Genomic DNA, 22,865 nt, shown 5'->3' on the forward strand with positions numbered 1-22,865 from the left:
ACGCACCATACTTCCCCAAAAGACTCCCATAGTTTTTCAAGAAAATACCATTCTCATCAGCAAATTGGCCTGGAAGAATTTGAAGACTATGAGAAGAGTATGAAATAAAACATTATCGAGCTAAAACATTTTTTGAAGTCTTCTGTAAGAGAAGACAGATTTTGTGGGCTGAGAAAGTAACAGGAAGTTAACCTTAGTCTAAAAAGTTTAAGGACATTATAATCTATTAGTGTGGTGACAGTATCTTACAGGACGTTATTGGAGAGCTATTTCATGCTCCTCAAATTCATCAGCCAATCTCTTCTGAAAATAGCTAGAATTCTCTACTAAGTTTTCCAGTTCCTAAATGAAACTAAACCAGACGACTTTTAAAGCCTGGCAATAAAAGCTACCCTAATTTTCAGCAAAACTCAAATCTCTGACATACATGTGGAAGTAGGACTGCTCCAGGCAGAGACCTGTAACAGAGAGTGTCCTTGGATCGGCCCTGCACGGTGGCACTGCAGGAGCCACAGTGAAAGTAAATCACAACTCTCACACTCCTTTTGATAATTATGCCTGGCCTAACGAGGTCTTTACAGATTCTAAGTGTCCTACAGAAACATCATAAAAAGAGAGCTCGCTAGAGCAGCAAGTGAAGCACAAGTTGTACAGAGTCATCACCATTCCCTACACGTAAAAACCACATCATTGCATTTCTATGCCAGTTGGAGCTGCTGCTAGCTGTTTTTTCCAGACGTGACCTGAAAAACACTGCATAGGGGCAGCCCAGTATGGGTCTTACAATTGGGTGAATAACCCTAATAGCCGCTTTATTCCTCCTAATGGTTTACTCTCCCCTCTCTTGCACCCCAGAGATGGAACCGATGTTAGAAACCAACCAAAACACTTAAGATTTCGAGCGCAGATTTAACAGTAACAGCTGTGTGGAATAAAGTTAAATCCATGTTCCTGACTTTAAATACTTTATTTTTAAAATCTTTCTATCTCCCCCTAGTGGCCCCAATAGCTTCTTAGAAGGAATATAATAAGCAGAAACCCATTGATCTCCAGATGTTCCCACTTCCTGAGAAAAATGCAGTCATTGGCTGGCCTGCCTTCATCCCAATTTGGGGGCTTCACAAAGAAGGAAGAGCAAACCTAACTAAAATACCCACATGCTCATAAATAAGAAAAGTCTTTAAATGTTACAGAAAACATTTGCAAGAACCAGGTGTTTAAGCTACACAGATCTTCAAAAGGACTTTCCCACAAATCTGAATGAAATTAAAATATCACTTCTAGGGAGCCTTACCTGGACACTAAAGACAGTATCGCTAGAAGTGGGCTACCACCATGGCTGCCCTCATTTTTAACTTCTTGGAACTTCTGGGTCTGACTAGCTATCATTTCAAAAAAAGTCATCTTGTATCTTACTGGGAGTAGAATCCATACGCATGTTTCCAGAAATTATTTTAAAGGTCTTCCTCCACCAACACTAAAACCTGCTAACAGAACTATCTCTTACAAATACAATACAGCTGCCTTTATATACATAATTTTACTAAGAGATAATTCTCAACACACTTCTGAGCAACAAACAAATTTTACAGACTGGATTTGTGTTTTAATACTAAAAGTGCATAATTTGGGCGTAGTGCACAGTACTACAGTGACACATTAGTGCTCAGAAGCAGATGTTTCCTAGCATCAACAACTACTTTCTTCCTGAAGTTCAACTACTAAATTCATATTAAGATGCCAGAAACACATTGTTTTTCAGTATGTTAAACATATATATATATATGTGTGAAAGTTTGCTTTTTAATACCAGAGTATTTTATTAAAAAAAAAAAACACACTACCAAATCCTCAACCTTGTAACTAAGTCTTTATCCATTAGCCGCAATTCCAATGAGAAAACAATCAAGGTTATTTCTAAATAGAAAGAAGTGGCAAACACCGATCTACCTATGCAGAAGAACATTGTTTTCTACTATTCCGTCTGTTTTAAAACCCAGAATGATATGCTTTTCTCTGCCAAAAATGATTTGCAGGGAGAAAAAGTGAAGTCTACAGGTCTTCCAAGTAACAACAACAGGCTAGAGATAGAGCTAAAAATCTATTCCCAACTTTTCAAGTCTTAATACTAAGCCTTTCCATGAGATTGTATTGTTTCTCTGCACACCTAATGTTAAACATCTAAATAGAAATCTAGGAGCCCAACTTTAGGTACTCTCATTTTGAAATATGCAGAAAGGCTAGAAAGGGGGAGAAAACAAGAAGCAGTGGTAGCTGTAGTCTGTCGAAAAAAGAAAGAGGTTGCAGTTCAGCTTAAGAAATGGAAAAGATTCATGCCTCACCTAAACCTTTCATATGGAAATCATTTATGGGACAGAAGCCAGTTTTCCTCAGGACAATGAAAGACAACAAAACCCGCAGCCGTAAATCCAAATAATTCTGTTGGATTTTAAGAATTACACAAAGATCGTACTCTAAACAAAACTTCAGCTGCTGGATACAAAATAAGATACACCTTTAAATCAAGATAAGCATTTTATTTTTTCCTGACAAAAATGCACTGTGATGCATTCTAAAAAGACATACAGATAGACTAATTTTAACCCACTTCAGTGATCATCATAAATACCTGCATATTACTCTTGTTATCATTAGAAAAATGTGACTACAGATATAGTAAAGGAGAGCCCTTAAGTCCTGGCCCCACGTACTTCCTAGATAATAGAGGTAAAAGTATAAGACAATTCCAATTGCATCTACAATTTCAGAGGTATTTCACTGCCATTTAGAAAACTGAAATGCAACATGCATGTTTACACACACACTCACACACTGGAGGTATATATTGACACCTATTTAATGAAAAGTATGATCACAGTTTTGTGAATGCGATACTATCAGAGCAATAAATCTGAGTTATGCAGGTCAAAGTGTTGTTCTATATTAATAATAAAATACATATATAACCTAATGATGTCATCCTGCTGCAATATTGTATTTCCAGATATGCAGAGGATTGCAGTGTAGTGAGAAGTATTGTACTGAAAGGCGATCTGAATTGCATGCTGACTTAACAAGAAAAGATTGCTACAACCATCCTCTCAGAATTTGTAAATGAATTCTGCTTCCATCTCAACGCCGACACTACACTTTGTAAAGAAGCTGGGGTTTGTGCGTGTGCGTGATCTGGTTACCTGTGACACATTTGGGAGATTTTACCTGTCCAACCAAGCCAGCAGACTTTTAGCTGCTCCAATCAGATCCACTACTGATGTCAGAAAATCATTCGGTAATTTGCGGCTGGTCCTTCCATCATAGTGACCGCTCCTCCTCCTCCCAGTGATGAAGTTCTGCAGGTTTTTGGCAGATGCGTTCAGTTTGTGAGAAAGGGTTTTTAGATTTTCCGTTTCCAAGCCATAATTCTGCATCGAAAAAAAGATAAAGAAAAGTTATCTTTGCAGCTGAACATGAAGTACCGAGAACAGCAAGACTGCTCTTCTGCTTCAAAATTTAAACCATTCCTAATAATTAAGGTAGAAATACACCCACTCATTACTTTTTAAATGTATGGCATGTTCTGTTTCTACAGTGCATAAAAATAGAACAAAAGAAGTGCAAAATTTTGAGTGATCTTTTAGCTCGTTTTAAGTGCACTGAGAAAAACATCTCAAAATGAAGAAAAAAATCTAGTCTGGAAGATTGATTTGCAAAGCAGTGCGTCACTCGCAGCAGATCAGATGGTTCTCTCAGTAGATCTGATGGTTAGGGGTCAGTCCCTGGTGTCCATACTCACACCGATTCTTAAGATCTCATTAGTCAAGAGGGCTTGCAACTAGCAGAAGTATGGAGTATGGACACAGCGTGACACCAAATTGCTTTTGTTGGTTTCAGTGAAGGAAGCACAGTCATTACCTTATTTTTATTTTTGTTAGCAGTAAAGAACAACCAGAATCACAGACCAGGGAACACAGTGATACTCAGCTCAATGTCTGAGTTGTCCTTTTAAAGTCAAGTTGTAAACTTTGCTTCCATTTAAGAGTCAATCCCTTAAACTTAAATTATATTCCTCAGATGTGCAGCAGAGACAGAAACAATTATGCAGAAATATTAACAAATAGTACTTGAAAATCCTTCAAATATACAACTGTTGCTGAAACAGTACAAGAGAATGTCCTAATTTAATGTTCAATTACAATATAATATAGTACAATCAGTTATTTGTTATTTCTAGAATAGATTTGTTTTCCTCACAAATGCAAATAATTAATAGAGTTATTTCAAAAGAGATCTTTTGCCTCTGTAAAGGCAAAGCAAAAGCAATTACATAGACTTGAGCTTATTATTCCTGTAAGAGAAAGATGGGACTTCTGAAGGTGCTCCTCGCCTCAACCACATCACAGGGTTATAACACGGGATGCTCACAACTTGTTCAGCTGACGATGGAGGGGGCTACTATCAAAGGTGGACTGTTTCCTACCACAAAGGATGATGAAGTAGGATGCAGAAAGCCCCGCAGCTGCACACAAAAAAAATCTACTTCCTAACGACACCCCGCCTCATCCTCCCAGGGCCCCGCTTTGGTCCCCACGCTAATCTGTCCACAAAGTGAAGAGATGGGAGAAGGGATATATTTTACAATGCTAAATTAAGACCACTGAAGCTTATTTACCTTAGTCTTTTTTCTATAGGAAATGGGGGGGGGTGTGTGATTATTTACAGCAGTTATCATGCTCCTAATCCAAACCATCTACTAAAGGAACCTGATCTCCTCTTTAATTACACAGGGACTGCAGGAACATCACACTGAAGCTAGCCCCAGCCCTCCCACACAATGGGACTTCGAAGCAAATGGGAGATCATCATGGAAAGGAGAGACTGCCGCCTCCTAACCAGCCCCTCTTCCCCCTTGTAAACCCAACACACTTCGTGGGGGAGACACTAAAGCGACAGCCATCTTTCCGCTGCAGAGGATGCGCTTTGGGACTCGGATGAAGGCAGAAGTGACCACACACTAAGGCTGTACTTTAAAAACTGCTACTGTAACATCTGTGAACATCCATATTTTGGGCAAGGAAGGCTTTGTGGGCAGGTTTCTCAACTCCACCGTTTCTGCACAGGCGTCGTCCTCTGCCACCATGTTCAGTTCCCAATTAGACAAATTGTATGTTTGGGCAGTGACTTTTTCACCAGGTAAATATTCGATAGCAATTACACAACAGATAGAGTTAGGTTATAAATAAAAAATTACAAGTTGAAAACAATAAACTGGGATGGAAAAGTAAAACGTACTTCATTATGCAGCTAAACGGCTCATAACTAATAACTTATTAAATCAGAACAAATTAAAAAGATAAACATCAGATAAAAATAAATTTGTTTTTGCTGCCGTTTTCTGTGGTTGCTGTGTCTGAGAGACCAAGATGGAGATTGAGGACTGCGTGGGAGTAGGTTGGAAAAAAATACCAGGTTTGTTCTTCTGCCATCCTGCTTCTTGAGCACCTAGCTCATTTTGGGAAAATTAACGGGGGAAGAAACAAATGAAAGATATTCTGGATGAAAGATATGTCACACCAAACGTCTTGCAGATCAGCCAAGAGATCCCTCTCTTTCTCCGTCCCTCGTTTTGTCACCTTGTCCATACCTCATCCACTTTGATGGCGGGTGTCGGGTACCAGCGGCGCTGGCGTGCCATGCCCACCGCAGCCGCAACCCCGGTGGGAGATGCACAGACCTCCACTCCCACCAGAAAGCAAAGCACCAGCAAAAAGAAAGCCTGCAATATCGGACACTGCGGACTGAGCAAAACAATACTCAAAAATTCATTCTACAACAAGAAAATACAGTGCATTTGTGTATACGCCTCTTTAGAAAATCGGCTCCTGTAAAAGCTTAGTGGCTTCTTGTTAACATTTCAAGTGATGGCCACCTACAGACACACGTTTTTCAGACGTCTTTTTTCACTGTCAGATACATGGCAAGGAAGAGACAATGTTAACAGATACAAAGTCTATTTTCACACATATTCATCAAATGTGTGTGCGTTCTTTAACATAAAAAAACTGAGGGGCAAGTGTAACGCCTAAGCTACACATAAAATTCAGTCTTACATGAGGAATGGCACTGATTTTGGTAAAGTCTCCACCTGTAATATGAGACAGATAAACCCAGGGATGGAAAACACAGAGATAAATTTCAGGCAGAACAGATTTTTGGGCAGCAGTGTTTATCGAAGCCTTCAAGTAGAAGGATCCTATCACAACAGCCAAGCTAACAAAACCCCCACTTTGTTTATCACTAATAGTTCTGGCCCATACTAAAAACGAACAAAGAGTTGCACGTTCTAATATTGGAAAAAAGCTTGCTCAAATAATAACTGCCAAGCTTAATCATACTTTATATGCGATAATATACTAGTAGCAATATGGTTTTCTTAGAAATGCACTGCGTTTATTTTCAAGCACTGTAAAGAAGATAATTGCAGGCAAAGGAGACAATTCTTTGTTTTCCCCTACTCTGCATTTAGCCGGCACTAACGTAAGTTATGCTTTCATTAGCCAAAATAAATTCACAGTCACTGAAAGAACCACAAAGAAATCTCTGCGTGCTTGTAGAGACTGCGAGAAGCAAAGCAAGTGGACGCATCCGCTTTCTCAACGAGAGGCCACCGAGCAAGAGTCTCTTCAGAGACACCCCACCTCAACTGAAATGGCTCTAATGGAGTCTCTCCTGGCAATCACAAAACAAGAACCTGATGAAGCTAAGCTATGCAGAGCAATAGCTTGTCAGCAGGTGTTCGAACTAAAGGTGGTGTGAGCTATTAATAGACGTTTTACCTGCTAATTACTTTTCTGTGGCTTCACATGACAGTGTGAGTGATGAATTGTAGCTCTTTTCTTCACACGCTGACAAGCAGCAGCTCTAATCACCACTGATGAGTTTTGCTTTTTTTTTTTTTTTTTTTTTTTTTTGGTGAGGAGAGCCAGCCTAGTCCCTCTGCCAGCCCATCCTTGCACCAGCACCACAGGGCAGGAAGGGAGTTTAGTAACCAAGCTTTGGAAGTAAAGTGACATTTTCTTGATCAATGTTCACTAGCTGTCTCCTCTGCTTCCCCCAGTTGAAAAAAAATAAGAATAAAAATCAGAGGTCATTTCGTCTCTTCCCTGTGTTAAATTCACTTAACCCTTGCTGGCAGGGAAGCGCACGTCACACTGGTTAAAAAGCAGTGTGTTCCTAACTCATCTAGTGCTAACTAGCTCTGCGGGGTCAGACAGGGTGTCTAGAAGCTGCTGAGACCTTTAGTCTAGGTGTTTTTATGCTGCCTGTTGCAAATGCAAAGCTAACTGAAAAAGCCAAGCTCAGATACCAAAAGAAGTCCAGACCTAAACACAGCACGTTATGCAATACAAAGATAGCCACAGTCCCACTGACAAATCCAGAAATCCCTTAGAACAGATGTCTCGAGCACAACTTTTATGCGGCCACGAACGCCTCTACATCTCCAAGCACAAAGGCCACATCAAGTTCAATGACATCGTTTGACTCCTACAAATAATCCAAGGTAGAGAAATGAGCGTATGCCCCCTCCGCCTCCCTCCCTAAAGAACTGCTCCTTCTCTTCAGCCCAGAAAGCTGCTGGAAAAATACATGGAGCAAAATCCACGCAGCGACCAGTGCTAATTCTTACTGAAGAGACACACAACAGGAACTGAAGATACTACTGTAACACTGGTGCTTGGGGGCAAAAGGAAAATAAAACCAGTTTTTCCAGGCAGGCAGAGCAGATAGCAGTGCTTACATCGATTAGTTTCTGCTGCCCCTCTGGAGAAGGCAACCATGACTGTATAAACCACAGAAGGTAAAGGTTTATTTTTCTTTGGCAAATGTTTATCACCATACGCGCAATCATTTTTTAAAGAAGGAAAAAAATGGCAACCTTTTGAAAAGACAGATATTAAGGTCTAGATAGCTGTACCGTGTAACAAATTATATGTAGCATATAATAAATTATGTGTGAAGAAATGCACCTTCTCAGTTATGCCTGATATCTCTCAGTAATATGGATAACAATCATAAGGATGAAATCATAAGTTTTCTCCCTAAATGCAACTTTTCAAAAAGTATTTTTCCACTTATTCACAGACTGAATGCAGGAGTTTTAGGTAAGGACAGCATATGACCGCTAAGAAATGGACTTAAGGTAACCCCAAGCAAGATTAATTCTGCTCCTCACTATTTTTCAGTACTTTCATCTTCCATATTTAACTCTTGAGCATTATTTCTGTATGTATTATTTATTGCCTTTAAACAACCAACCTGGAAACAGTAAAGTTCAGAGTCCTCAGTTCTCAGGAAGCCTGGGGAAGTTTTTAAACGAATAATCAAAGCAGCATCACATGGCTCCCATGGCACGTGGCAGCCATTTCGAAACCACACCTCAAAATTTGGGGCAGGCAAAGATTCGCCAAGAAAAATTCCACCTTTTGTCTCCAACATTGTTTTTAAAAATGAACGAGCTGCATCTGAACCTCATTCTCCAAAACATTTGGCTGAACACATCCCACAAAGTATGAGGCAGATCGCTTACCAGCCCAAAGTTGCGAGCAACTGAGAAACACAGCTTGTCATATGGAAGGTGCCTTATGTAACTTTATACCTCATCAGATCTGCCTACGACATATATTTCTAACGGCCCTTCTTCCAGCATCACGAAATACCAACACTAAGGTTATCTCTCCTTCAAATAGCACTGACGTATGGGGTAATTTAGAAGCGCACAACACATGATCCTTACACATCTGTTTCGTAAACACAGAATAAGTAGATATGAAGAAAAAGGCAGATAGCTCAAATGGCGCTTATCATTTACTGCAATTATTAAACATATACCGATTAAAATGCAAATGGTTTCAAAGAGTATAATATTTGTCCTAAATGTTTACAGTCAGAAAAACTCAGGTGCATGATACTTATAGCCCTGCAGAACCTGGGAAAGATTCATAATCATCATCATCATCCCCTTTCCTGAAAAGTGCCCTTCTTTTTCTACAGCACAATCAAGCAACGTATCAAAAAGCCAAGTCCTGGTCATGCTTTGTAGCACTAATAGAGCAATTACATAAACTATTCTTTTTTACTCTTATTCAGCCATCAGACTCTGCAGGACCAAGTGCTCATTATTTTTTTGTTTTTCTACTTTCTCATGTAATTTTGTCCCTAGCCAGCCAAGTGCTCTTATTTCTCCAGAATTCAAACTACCAGTTACGTACTGGTACTAACAGCTAAACAGCACTGGTACTAACAGCTAAACAGCAGTTTCAAAAAAAAAAAAAAAAAAAGGAAATAAGTAAATTATTAGGAATACGCTACCTCTTTAAAATATTTTAAATTGTAACAGCCCCTTTTTATCTTTTATCCAGTCTGCTTTTCACTGTGGGGTTGGATCTTTAAAGGTCCCTTCCAACCCAGACCATACTATGACTCCATGAACTGGAGCATATATTTCGTACTTGCCCAAAACTCCAAACAGCCCAAAGAAAAAAGCAACTAAGAAAAGTATCTAGGATCCACAGCTGATTCTTGAGGCGAGTGGGAGGAAGGACATTCACCCTTTGCATACAGACATATTTACTGCCTTTGGCATACCACAGGGTTTCCTGCAGTTCTGTAACGAAGATCTACTAACAACAGCAACAGACATTTTCAGTGTGATCTATATGAGGTATCAGAAAGCCGTTAACTCCTTAGCTTTATTGATCTGGTGATGGACTTCAGGATTTCCTCCTCTGCAGTTAGTTAAGTTAGCTCATGCTGAAGACAAAAAGGCAGGTGATATATAAGCAGAACTTTAAACTTGCAAAGGGCAATAGAAAAAAGGGTAAGTAATTTTTCTGCTATGAGCACGCAGAATATTAACAATAAATCCCAACTCCAGTACATACAAATCTCCATTCCGAAATGAAGTCTTCCTCATTTAGCACTACGGTGATTAAGTCTAATATTCACTACTACTGACAAAAGCAGTTTTTAAGATCTGGCTAGTGATAAGGGCAAAGGAAAGGATTTCTGTGTGAGAAATGGCAAGAAGATGAAATTAAGATAAAAGGTATAATTCTTAAGAGAAATCGAATCATTCACGGGTAAAGTAGGTCTATTTTTTACATTCATTTGCATATAAATGTTTTGTGTTAATGGTAAACGATAAGTAATTTCATGCTGTTAGTGCACACCAATGTTTCCTCTGCCAAATAATAATGCTATTTCATCTGCTGCAATCGTCTAGCTTTACAGATTCAAATATACAGTGTATAATAAATTCCTGTGCAGCCATAGCAGATTTAAATAACTAGCATGAAACCAGCACCGAAACCAGTATGCTGTACAAAGCAAAAACTGTTCTGTTTTTTAACCAAACTCTACTCTGCACAAAGGCAGATTCCCTGAAGAAGTATTTTGCAAATTCAGATGGACTTTACTAAGTTCTTTAAGGAAAACTTTAAAGCATCCAAAAGTTATTTGTGAAGTTTTCTAAATATTCTTATCTTCCCAAAACAAAATATTTCCCACTTTAAGGTCTCCTTTTAAAAATATTTGAAAATATTCAAAATCGAACAAAACTTATTTAATCTTCATGCAAATAAAATGTATGATATTTTGGAGAAGTAAAGCAAAAAAAATCCTCATGCATCAAGGCATTGTGGTGATATGTTAGGTAAACTAGATCATTTTCTTAAAAGATGGAAGAAGTCATCTTTGGTTGTGCAGTCTTCAGTCTTTGTATTCTCCAGGCAGGGAGGCAAAGGGTAGCATTTTCTGGGAAAAATATGACACCAAGGAAACATAAAATTTACAGTCCACGGACTCTCAGAAAAATATGGTCATACCCAGTTTTGAAAAATTAAACTCCATCTCCTGACAATCAGGTGATGGAAAAAGAATTATGTGCATTTCTTCGCGTTCTGCAGCACAGTTAGGTGCTTCAGGAGCTACAAGACCTCCAGATGCACTCCAAACCTGAAGACTGATACAGTGATCTGATGGCACTATCTCAGTAATGTGTTCTTCAGTATGCACTTCTCTTTTCGCAAGCATCACCTCCATCTTTCCTCAATTTACTTTCCGATGGCATTGTTCATTCACATCCAGTGCTTAAAGCAGCCATCAAAGAAACAAGGCTCGCCACATTTTATGTGTGGCTGAAGGTCTGCTACACTGTTGTCTGTTTACTGATGAAATGCAAAGCAGCCTTAGACTAGCTTCACTGCCATGCACATACTGAAAGGATAATGTTGAGGCTAGATCTGGCTGGTAATTTTTATAAGTGATGAACAAGTGTATGTTTTATTACCTGGGAGTAGCCTGGAGAAAAAATACCATGATACCTAACTCAGTACGGTTTCTCATGTATCTCTAGAGCTGGACATGCAGTTTCTTAGTTCACCATTTTTCAACCAGTTTTGAGATGTCAGTTATTTTTGGAGATTTTGTCAGTATGAACAAACATGCACACCCACATCAAGCAGGAATCTGCCTGCTGGTGCCACCAGTGTGATCTCAGCTTCGTGTCCCAGTTTGAACAGAAAGGGAAGGACAAGAGACATGCCTTGCTGGGAACAGAACAACTCTACGGGTGTGTATCTGTCATGGCGGTTTCTCAAGGACTGATTGAAAACCACACAACAAACTCTTAGCGGCAACAAAATACCATCACAGACCTCACTACTTCTTTTAAGCACAGAGAACATGTCATTTATCTTGCCCTTTCTGACATACGGACCGTATAAAACACAAAACTGCACCGAGGCAAGATAAACTATTGAAAAGACCGAAGGAGAGAGGGAAGAGACAAACCAAATTAGTCACATCGCCCGCTCTCTCCTGGAGCACGTTCAGCTTCCGTGACGGTATGCGTTATGTACACCCCCACCATTATCAGCGAGCATGACCTGTAACAGCAGTAGCAGCTGGGCAAAGTCGTTATTCCTCCTCCTCTGAAGCACCACAGGAAAAGAAAACCTGTGAATCCCACCCCCAGGATGCTTGCTCTCCTGTCAAGAGCACGGTATGGCGGGCTGGCAGCCAAGAGAGACTCGACTGAGATGGATAGCACAGGCCACCATTTGTTCTCTGATCGGCTAACAAACACTGGAAGATCCATTTGTTGCAAGTGCTTATGACAGGAGGGGAATACTGTGAGAGACCATAGCCACCCACCCGCCTTCTGTCAAAAATCAATAAAAAACATCCTTTATATAGTGCTATCAATCATAACTGGTTCCCAACTACTCTTGCAGCACTCAGTTTGTCTATTTAGCGCTGTTCAGTAGCCTCTGCCTGCGTTAAGGAGGTCCCATGCTCTCTCCATACCAGCCAAATACGCTTGTCCAGGCTCTCCATCTTCCTCAGGAAGAAAATGTTGCCCCATGAACTACAGGTACGCAACACAAGCAGCTGGTTTGCTGTTTGCCATTTGCCATATCCACAGCTGACAGGGCAAAAACTGCGAGTAGAAGTTTACCTCAGAAAAATACTGGGAAGGGAGGGAGGAAGAAAACAGTTCACAAAACACATCGGTTACCAACATTTGATGGCAACTCTCTCTTGGAAACTCTTCCCTGCAGAGTGGGAGCGGGAATGAACAGTGAGAGGTGGTTCTGTCCTCAGTGCCAAAAACTGTTTAGGTGGTCACTTGCTAACTGGGAGAGAATGGGGAGGAGAATCAGAAGTGACAATCCTTTTGTATTTTTAATGATTAGTTTAAAATCAAGCAGACATTATGCTGGCAAGGCAAAATTAACATTATTCCTACCCCACCATGCCACCCATCATCTCCAGCATCCAAATAGATGTTAACTCAGTTGATCATACGCTTGTAACTCATGACAAATTTTATCATGAATCCTCTGTCAAACTCCAGTGAAACAGAAAAAAAAAAATCAGATAATTTTCATTTACAAAACCTTGCACAGTGACTACCTGCATTAGGAGTTAACCTACATTGGAGAGTCATAGGCTTAAACTTCTCCTAAACAATACAGTCAACACTAGAGGCTAATTGGAAGAATGGGCAAGCACTAACCAGGACAGATACTTACTGATGCAATAAAAAAAGAAAAGCCTGTAAGTATAGGACCAGTATAGCCAAAAGGATTGCCTCCGAATTAAATTTCCTAAGAGGTTTATCTGATTGGTGAACAATAAATTCAAATTAAGTCCACTGAAATCAATATAACGATCACATTTTGTATCCCTGAGGAGCCATCAGGAGCCAATTGTGAGACTGCAAAAACCTCAGCTTAAATTAGAAGCTGTGGTCTGAACACATGCTATTGTGTTTCAGTGATGAAGTTTTCTTTAAGACGAACTCAGAAAAGCAGGCAACACTATATGCACAACAAGAATCAGGAAGGTAGGGAGTCGCTGCATGAATTAAGGATGCAGTGTTAGCCTTCGCTTCAAATTCCTTATTTTATATTCAACTTAGTTCCATGCACTTTTGGCTAAGATAAGGGAGCTACAAAGACAAGTTGTGTTTGTTTGTCTAAAGATAACATCTGTAATTACATACCCGTGCAAAAAAGAAATTTCTGCTAATAAACAAGGTTTTCTTCCATGAAAATAGGTTGTTTTTGAAAGAGCCACAATCTGTCTCCCTGTGTGCCAGGGAAAAATGGTCATCAGTCTTCACCCTGACTTAGATTTTGCCTCAGTTAATTAAAGTATTTACTTTCTCGTTTCCTTTTGCCCTGTCTGATGAGAAAAGTACTTCGTGAAAAATTCTCTTTACGTTTCCTTCCATATCAGGAGCATTATTTTTTTTAGGATTGCATCCTTTCCATGATTTAAAAAACAAACAGATGAGTTAGCTTATCACACTGAGCCACTTTGCAATCTTACTAGAAATATTACTGTAAGGAAGAGAATCTAAGATGCGCTTAAAACCAAATGTCTTCCTGTATGGAAAAGCTTTTCTCCCCTTTTTCACTTTTTTTTGTTTCTTTGTTTATTTATTTGTTTTCGCTTTCTTCTCTGCATTAGCCCTCACATCCATCTCCCAAAGATGCAACAACAGGATATTCAGAAAAACTGCTGCATACTGAGGATCCACAAGCCCTTCTGAAGAGCCTTTCAGCCTACCATCTTTGATTGCCTCTACTGGGATTCAGCTTTCTTAAAGCTGCTTCTGAGGCTGGGAAAAGTAGTATGCATTAAAAATCCACAAAACACCACTTTAGACAGTCAAGTACATCTCAGCAGAGCTGTTCACGATCCTTCCGACAGTGGAGAATGCAGAGAGCGTGCCCAATCCATCACTAATCTTTACAGGCACACACAAAAAGTCGGTAAGAAGGGTGAAGTCAGCACCACACCCCTCACCGAGGGGATAATCCCAGTTACGCATGATGCAACCCGACTGCAAAGACCATTACCAAAATCCCCCTGTGTGCTCCACCAAAGCTGTATGTATTATTTACAGAGAAGATAATTATTTCAGTATTTAATCCTTTCTACTCTGAAATACAAGCAGCTATGTTTCAGCGAGCTCGAATCATCATCTAAAACATAATTTGCATGAAAGGATCAGTGAAAAATGACATGGTTAATATCAGGACTTTTTGTTTCTAAAGGGCAACCGGCACTCTATTAATGCATTCACATATATAACTGTTTTACATTCCAAACCAAACCCTGTCTAGTTCTATTATGATTTCAGATAAACTTTTCTTCTACAAAGACAGATACGCAAGCCTTAAATCTCTGATACCAATTTATTTACAAGCACCATCCTATCAGTAAATATTGCTCCTTATCTTGCCTCTGGTTTAAAATGCTGAATTGTTCATACTTTACATGTCAGGAGTTTCTTAAACTACTTAGGTAGCCTTTAGGACTAGAAATTTGAATCCGCAAACCGTGAATATGCAAACACTGTTCACCCATCCACACCCCGGCCCCGCTTTGCCCCAGGAAGTTTACCAGTGCGCAGAGCAAGTCTACTGCTTCCAAGATAAGCTCCTGATGGCCAATTCGTGTGACTCCAAGATCTTCCAGTTCTTGATGAGTAATGCGTAGTAGCTGGTCACCACTGATCTTCTCTCTCTCAAAGTTCTTTATATATTGCTGCAGGCAATCATCAAGACCTGCAGAAACAGGATGGAAGAAATCAAGAAAACAGTTAACAACATTTTGTACTGCCACAGGAAGAAATAACAGGCTGAAACCAAAAATCAAGCCAACAGAGGATACTTGCCCTATCTTTCAGAGGAGTATTTTAGCATTACAAAAAAATGTAATGCTACCCAGAAATCTAAAGATTCGGAGAGCTATGGCAGCCCATGGCTTTTCCATCTGTGGATGATATCAACCTGAACTCCAAACAGATCCCTGAATTCTTGTAGTACAATGTCTGTCTGGCAGTTCCTAATAACACTTATATTAGCAATGCCTCCATTACATCTGGGAGGGGAGAGGAGAAGAGGGAACAATGGAAGGGAGGAAGACTTGCATCCTTCTCTGGGTGCAGCATATCAACTGATGCTGTTAATTATTGCAGCGCTGTAAGAGACTGGAAACAAGGGAAAGCATTTGTGCCAGAGACAAATTCTAAGGGAATAATGACATCATGACGCCATACATCCAGGAGTGACCAGCTATCAGTGCCTCTTAACCTCGCTCCCAGCGTACTTCTGCCATGGTAGGTCGCATGATGAGGAGGGGCTGCTGGAGATACCCTCAGCTAGGAACCCAGTCTCATCATGGGACGCTTGACTACAGTGCCCCATGCAGCGACACACAAAACAGCAGTGCCACATCATAGCATCTCTCCTACTCCAAGACTGTCCATGTGCTGCTGAGCCACCCGAAAGTTCACAAATCATGCCAGCCCCTAAAACAAGCTGCAAAGAGCTCTAGAGGACAAGAAAGGTGGTAGGACAGTGAATGTGTAAACTGGGCCCCAACTGCAGCAGCAGATCCGGCTCAATGTACCTCAGTTCAGAAGCTGTATGGAGTCGCTCAAGGCACACAAATGCTTGCTGAGCATGAAAAGCCACTAAAAATCAAGACCTGGGTGCGCTCCACAGAACAGAGTAATCGGGGAGTAGAAACAGGCCTGCGGCGCCAAAAAAGATCCTAGAAGTCCATGCCACACATTTGCCCAGGACGTGGATGACAGGATTAGGTCCTGCTTTGGGGACCACCCCTATTCTAGCTATTCAGTTTGATTATCAATCTAATGACATGGAGCTGACTACACATTTTGCCTGGAGGAAAGAGCGCTGCAGAACGTGAGATAATCCATCGTGCTTCTCTCTCCCAGCAATCTTTGCCTAAGAGGGCCAGACCAGTACAGGGAAGCTCTGCAGTGTGTGCATCCCTGTGCCAAGGGCATAAAGAAGACCCTTGAGTATTTGGTGGGAACATTTTTACTTGCTAATCAAAATGTCTGAAAAATCTGAAGACACACGGAGGAGAAAAGACTGATCTAACTGCTGAGCCCCAGCTGCCTCCTACGAGCCCCAGCTTATAGCATAAAGCTTATCTGAAACTGGTTTTGTTGCATTTTCGGTTCTCATTCAGCCCTTTTAGGGTGTAGCCATAACTCCAAAGAGACTCACATGAGGAACATGTTGGTACCGCAGGCAGGGATGCCCCAGTGCCTGGCCAGCTTGCCATTCCTGCCTCGGCCCCTGGGCAAGCATCACCCACGCTATGTCGCTGTTACAACACAGCAGCACAATCTCCACGTGGCTTTAACTTCTAGAATTCACATACCAAAACCAAACCCCATGCAAACACACTAAGTCAAATACTCCAGGCCCAGGACACAGGAGCAGGTTCCTGATTCCAGCAGCCTCCGACCAAGGCCTTCCAGAGCCTGCCCCCCTCTTAACTGCCTCTGTAACAAAGCCACTTGAAGGTCTAGGTTAATCAAGCATTTGGAGCTATGCCTTCCATTCATTTCCCTTTCTAATCAAATAGTTGTTCAAATCAGTCATATACTCTGTTACAACATATTAACAGAAAACAAAAGTGGTGATCCAGGACTGATCATGTATTGCATCTTGCCACACAGCCTGGTTCTCAGATGTGTTTGACCAGCTTGTGAGGAGCTAAAAATTGTTTCCCAATTCTCCAACAAAGAAAATACAAATGGTTAAACTTCCAATAAGAGCAATGATCTACTAAAACCTTTATTCTCCTAAGTTCCATTCTCCTACAGCAGAGGAAACTGAATTATCAGAACGACCAAGACTGATCCATAAAATGACCTGGTTGCCACATGCATGCATGGAAAAGACGACAGGAACACTCACTAAAGTAAAAATAACACAGCCTGCTGCTTTGTGGGGTGCCCCATTGTATTTTTGATATTTTTCCCTTTGTACTTAAATAACGAAAACTCTGCCTTTGGCCTTAGAACTGCTTGTTAATCAAATGCAATGATTCACTGTAAAACAACGCGAGACATGCATAGTCGGTGTGATGTACAACGGGAAGATCTTAATTTGTCTCTTCCTTAGACAGCATTGCCTCAGAACATGTGGAAGAGCATGAGTTCTGCATATTCCCAAGGCATTTCAATGGGAGCCCTGAATTCATCCAAATGTTGCTGTCCCTCTCTTACATGCTAGGCAATGCTCATCATTAATAGCAAACAGACAAGCATCAATAAAAATCAGGTGGTATTCTCTGCCATTTACCAAGTCACAGCGCTACAAGAATTCATTTAAATGTTTAAATTTAGGTTGCAAAAGGAAATAATTTTTCTCAAATCTTCTTGAATCTACTTTACTTGTTCACACACACACAAGATACCATTATCTGATATAAGCCTGCTTGATTTATCCATATTTGTCCATATTTTCCCCCAAAGCCCTTCTTAGCCCAAGTTTTCCATCTGATATAGTAATTGCACGAACTGTTTTACAAGCACAGTCCAATGTATAATGGCATGTATTATTTGAAATAAATTTAATATTCTTGACAATACATAAAACATTTCATCTAAAAATGTATTAAAAATAGGCCACAGATGTGCTTTTGCTAAATGACTAAAAAAGAAGGAACTGATATTCCTGAACTTAAGTCCCACACTGCTTACATAGACCGCTGAATGAGAATAATAACATTAAAATATCCAACGTCATCAGGTATTCTGTGATTCTGTATCACAAACAATTAATTCCCAGCTAAGAGAGTAGCAACACAAATCCAGAATAAGACATGACAGATGCACTTAATAAACACTTACTGACAGTTAATTCTAAATAAAGCCATTACTCTTCCTCCTCCTGCTATCTATATATTTTTGTCATTCAGATGTAATCTAGATGGATGCATGTAGTTCATATAGGGTAAGAAAAAAATTTAAGACAAGAAAAATATTACTGACAATTGCTTGACTCATCAATTTCGTAAAAACTACAGCCAGGAAAGAACAAAATAATTTAACCATAGATTGAGTGACATTTTCAGAATAGCTTGCCACAACTGCTTCCCCTCATTCCCTAAAAAGAACATCCTTTTAAAGTCATTTATTTCTGTCATTCTATTTCTTAATTAAAAAGCAGGAATTCCTTTTTGTAAACAAAACCCTGCACAGAAAGGAAATAATAATAACAATAATACAAAAAGGCCACCAGCATTCCTCACCCACACCTTTTGTCCCCAGAGCCACAGCAGAGAGCCCTGTTTGCCAGCAGCCGTCCAGCTGCTGCTGCCTTCGGATCAACAGGAGGGGAGCTGCAGGGAATGGGCGTCCCTGGCTGATAATGCCATTTCACTTGGGACAGGACAAGATGGACCAAAAAAAAACCCCCATCAGGCGCCTGGGGTCCATGGAAACACCCTGCAAGCTGACAGGGAAAGCACAGCTTTCTTAAGAGCACTCTATCTTTTACCATATTCCTTCAAGTCCAGCATTCACCCAACTGTAATGTAGCAAGAAGTTTTTCTAGCCATCAAGGTCTGGTCTGCTCCGCTTCTATCCCCAGATGCCCTCATATCCAAGGTTGTCACACAACCCACGTAACCACAGGAATCCCAGCAAATAACTCAGTTTGATGTTCTGTTCCCTGTTTCTGGGCATGGGTGCGATTAAGGTTGCCAAGCACCTATCAGTCCTGGATATTTCAAGAACAGTGGCCTCTGTCCAAAAATCAGGTTCGATATTATATTCTGGATGCATAAGGCCCCGTAGTGTATCAAACAGGTTTTGTGATGTCAATACACAAGTAACAGCCTCACATTCAACAACTCTATTCCTCACCCAAAATAACCCCAAGATTTTTTGAGTATATGTAAAGGCACAGATGTTCCAATAATAACAGAGTTTAAAGTAAAACTGTATGAAGGCACCCCTCTTCCTTTCAGACCTACTTTTTAAAGGAAACACTGTATAATTTTTTTTTCTTTTTTCTTGAAAGATTCTTGTCCTCCAGAAATAACACAGACCTCCAAGGACGCCAACTACTCAAGAAGCACTCCTCTGCCCGCCGTGCTTTCCACATGGGCTTATCAGCCACAGGGTCTGGCAACGCTCTCCACACCCCACTATACACACATTACCTGGCAGTTTGATTGGGGTCCAGGAGAGCATTTAAGATGTTAAGTTAATACATTGCTCATCTTTGTCAGCTGGCACACACCTGAGGTGTTATGTACACTGATGGACTATTCTGTGCATTAACAGAAAAGGAGTAACTCTTTTCATTAAGTTTAAAGCAAGCTCGACCTCACCTGTGGGACTAAAGAAATAAAAAACAATAGTAAAAGAAAAAAAGTTCCTCCAAAAAAAACTGCTCAGAAGAGTCAGCACTTTTAACATTAAAAAAAAAAAATCTCTCTAGAAAAGTTTCTCTTGCAAGTAGAACATACTGGAGCTGGTTTTTTCCCCCTGTGCCATCATTGAGTTCTACCTTGTGTGGGCCAAGTCAGAGTTCATCAAATCATTAACAATTTTTTAATGGCTCACACATGGGAAATTGGGCTGATTTCTGTGCAATGAATTCCTTTTATTACAACAGGATGGTAGAAACTGATCAAGAAATGTTTAATTTCATTTTTTTTACTCATACGATTTTCTGGAATAAGATTGCAAGATGCAGAGCTACCCTCCAGGGAAATCTTCCATGCTTGCAATCTCCTAACTAATAACACAACTGTACACTTCATGATCTCTCGTAGGTATTGTCTTATTTTGATGTGTGTAACAGATTATCTTTTGAAACGAGCAAACCGACAAACTACCCTGCAATTCAGTGTCAGAACAGGTTATGCACATCTGTGGTAGTTCAAACTCCGGTGACCCTCTCCGTGAAATACACCCTGAGGTTCTGATCCCACAGTTTGCTCCTCCTCTGCAAGCAGTTCAGTCTTTCCTCTCGCCTCTAAGAGACTAAAAAGTATTAAAATCATCTTTTTCTATGGCTAGATCTGAACTAAAATTTGTAATCAGCTGTTCAGATATACACGAGACGATACGGTTCTAAAAATAGTGGCAACTAAGTAGAATATTATTCCCCATATTGGTGGCAAAAGAATTTTTCCTTAAGATTGGAAAACTACAGTGAAAATACCAGAGCTTGTGTCCTTATCAGCCCTCCTTGCAGTTTGGGGCTAGGGGAAAGACGATGAACATTACAGGCTTAACTATCATACATGAACCTTCGATAAGGGAGTATATTTTTACACTCCCCTGGTAAATCAGAATGAGGATGCAAACTGACAGCTTCCCCTGGCAAGTCCTTGTTCTGTAAACCCATTTACTGAAGAGCAACACATGGAATAATTTTGCATGGGAGGGAAAGGCACACAGCTTGCTTAGAAAACAAATGACAGGTGTGGGGCTTTTCTTTTTCTTTAGATATAAGGCAAACAAATTAATGTTTCAATCTGAACCAAAAGAGTATGCTCTACATGAACTTCATCCATTTTATACCTTAACAAATAAATACAAAATCAAGCAACGGAGTGTAGCACAGAATTTAACAAGTCATTTAAAAAAAATTTAAACTAGAGTTCAGTATAACCTGGACATTTATGTAGCACTATCCAGTGTCTTTTCAGATTGTAAACTATTATTTGCAACATTTTTACCTAAACTAGCTTGATGGAAGGGACCACTAAAACATTAAATCTTCAGAAAAAAAGTCACATTTGTTTTCTTCCCGCTCACCATTAAATATGCAATAAATTTAAGCCCACTATTCTTAAGGACTGACCACCTTAGAAACTGCACGTGAATCTATGTAGGTTTCAAACTTAAATGTTCAACTGAGTTCCTGAGAAGTTAAAACATTGTGCTGTGACTTATGCATTTGCACCTAGGCTTTATTAATCCAAAGCTGGTAGGCCACTAGCCTATTCACTTTAATTATGCAAAAATACAAGGTTTCCTTACGTCAAAGAGCAAGACAAGCAGGCAGGAACTTCTCCCTCTCTTCCACCTCAAGCATGAGCTGCTCCTGGGCACAGACACTGCAGGCAGCCCAGAGCAGGCAGCTCTCCACGCCACAGCTCTCCTACTGGGGGTACGCACTCACGCTTCTTCCCTAGAAGAACCAGAGTGCAAGAGGGGAGACTAGGAAAGGCCAAGTTTCCCCCGAATCTGTCCACGGGAGATGGGCATTTGGAAACTCTCCATGTTCCTCAGTCTGGATGTCACCGCAGAAACCAGGAGGAAGCCAAGCCAGCTGCTTCCCCACCTGAGAGGCAACGAGAATTCTCCTCTGCCCACGTAAGGGATGCTCACTGCTTCGGGGTCTCCAGCACCTCCTGGGCTTCATATGTAACAAACAGATGTCACAGTTATCCGTGCCAAAAGACAGAGCAAAGAACAGAATGTTTTAAGTCTAGTAGACGACAAATGCCTACTGTGGACAGGACGGCCACAAAAAAATAATGCCTTATCCCAGAAGAACACTGCAGGTAGGACAGCAAAAGAAACACCAGAAGCAGCTTTCATTACAGATTGGGAAAAAAATTACAATATATTTAAAACTGGGGAGAATAAAAATATATTAATTGCTGGCCCCATATTTATGAATGGGTACAGGATTAATGAAAAAAAAGAATTGCCAAATGCCTGCATTTGCAAAAAAGCAGGACAATCACTTTGTGCGCTGGTTATCTGCAATTTCAGGCAAAAGCCCTCTAACTGCAAAACATATTTGTGTTTCACTCTATAGAATTATTCTCTCTCTCTCACTCCCTCTCTCTCTGCATATATCTGAGTCAAAGAAAATTCCAAAAGCGTTAAAAACAAACATTAAAAATGACTGAGAAGATCCACATAATTATTCCTTCAAGCATAACATGTGTATTCATAGAATATAGTATAAGATCACATGTTTTCCACGTGCGGTTTAGGGTAGATGTATTTTTTCCTAGGAATCTTCAACTGTTCATAGTCAAAACATTAGCTGAAAGGTACTGCTAACTAAAAACTACATTTTTAGGCAATGAAGAAGGAACACAGTACGTTAAAAAAACCCACTTTATATCCACTGGATACACACTGCTACATCCAGGAAAGCACATTAAGTTTGTAGAATGAAGAACTCAGAAGATGTGAACGTGAGCAGCAGCAACATAATCCAAACTCAGCCTCTCCTGAAGGTATTATAAATGCCGAGACCCTGGCTACTATACCAGAGGTACCCTGTACAGCAGTGAGGTAAATAAGGAAGGTATCACACTGAAGAGATGTGCAACATAAGAAACTGAAATACAAGTATATTTTAGACCTTGATTTTGCTGTTCTTTGTAAGGTCCTCGCCAGTAGAAGGGCCTGCGATCAATCAAAGAAAAAGCCACCAGTGATCAAGGAGATGGCATTATGCCAGGTGAGAACTTGGGAGTCAAAG

The 22,865-nt window shown here is 40.3% G+C and overlaps 1 protein-coding gene across 8 annotated transcripts in view; it reads right to left on the reverse strand.

The window, feature by feature from the left end:
* The window catches only part of CNKSR2 (connector enhancer of kinase suppressor of Ras 2), a 216,295-nt gene that overhangs the window by 164,399 nt on the left and 29,031 nt on the right, over nucleotides 1-22,865 (reverse strand). For all 8 annotated transcript variants that reach the window (XM_074605056.1, XM_074605046.1, XM_074605038.1 and 5 more), the window contains exons 2-3: nucleotides 14,974-15,137; nucleotides 3,220-3,422 (exon numbers count right to left, since the gene is read on the reverse strand). In XM_074605056.1, the coding sequence (XP_074461157.1) occupies nucleotides 3,220-3,422; nucleotides 14,974-15,137 (367 nt within the window). The remainder of the gene's footprint in view (nucleotides 1-3,219; nucleotides 3,423-14,973; nucleotides 15,138-22,865) is intronic.

The sequence above is a fragment of the Larus michahellis genome, chromosome 1 (genome assembly GCF_964199755.1).
Source record: "Larus michahellis chromosome 1, bLarMic1.1, whole genome shotgun sequence".
Taxonomy (NCBI): Eukaryota; Metazoa; Chordata; class Aves; order Charadriiformes; family Laridae; genus Larus; species Larus michahellis.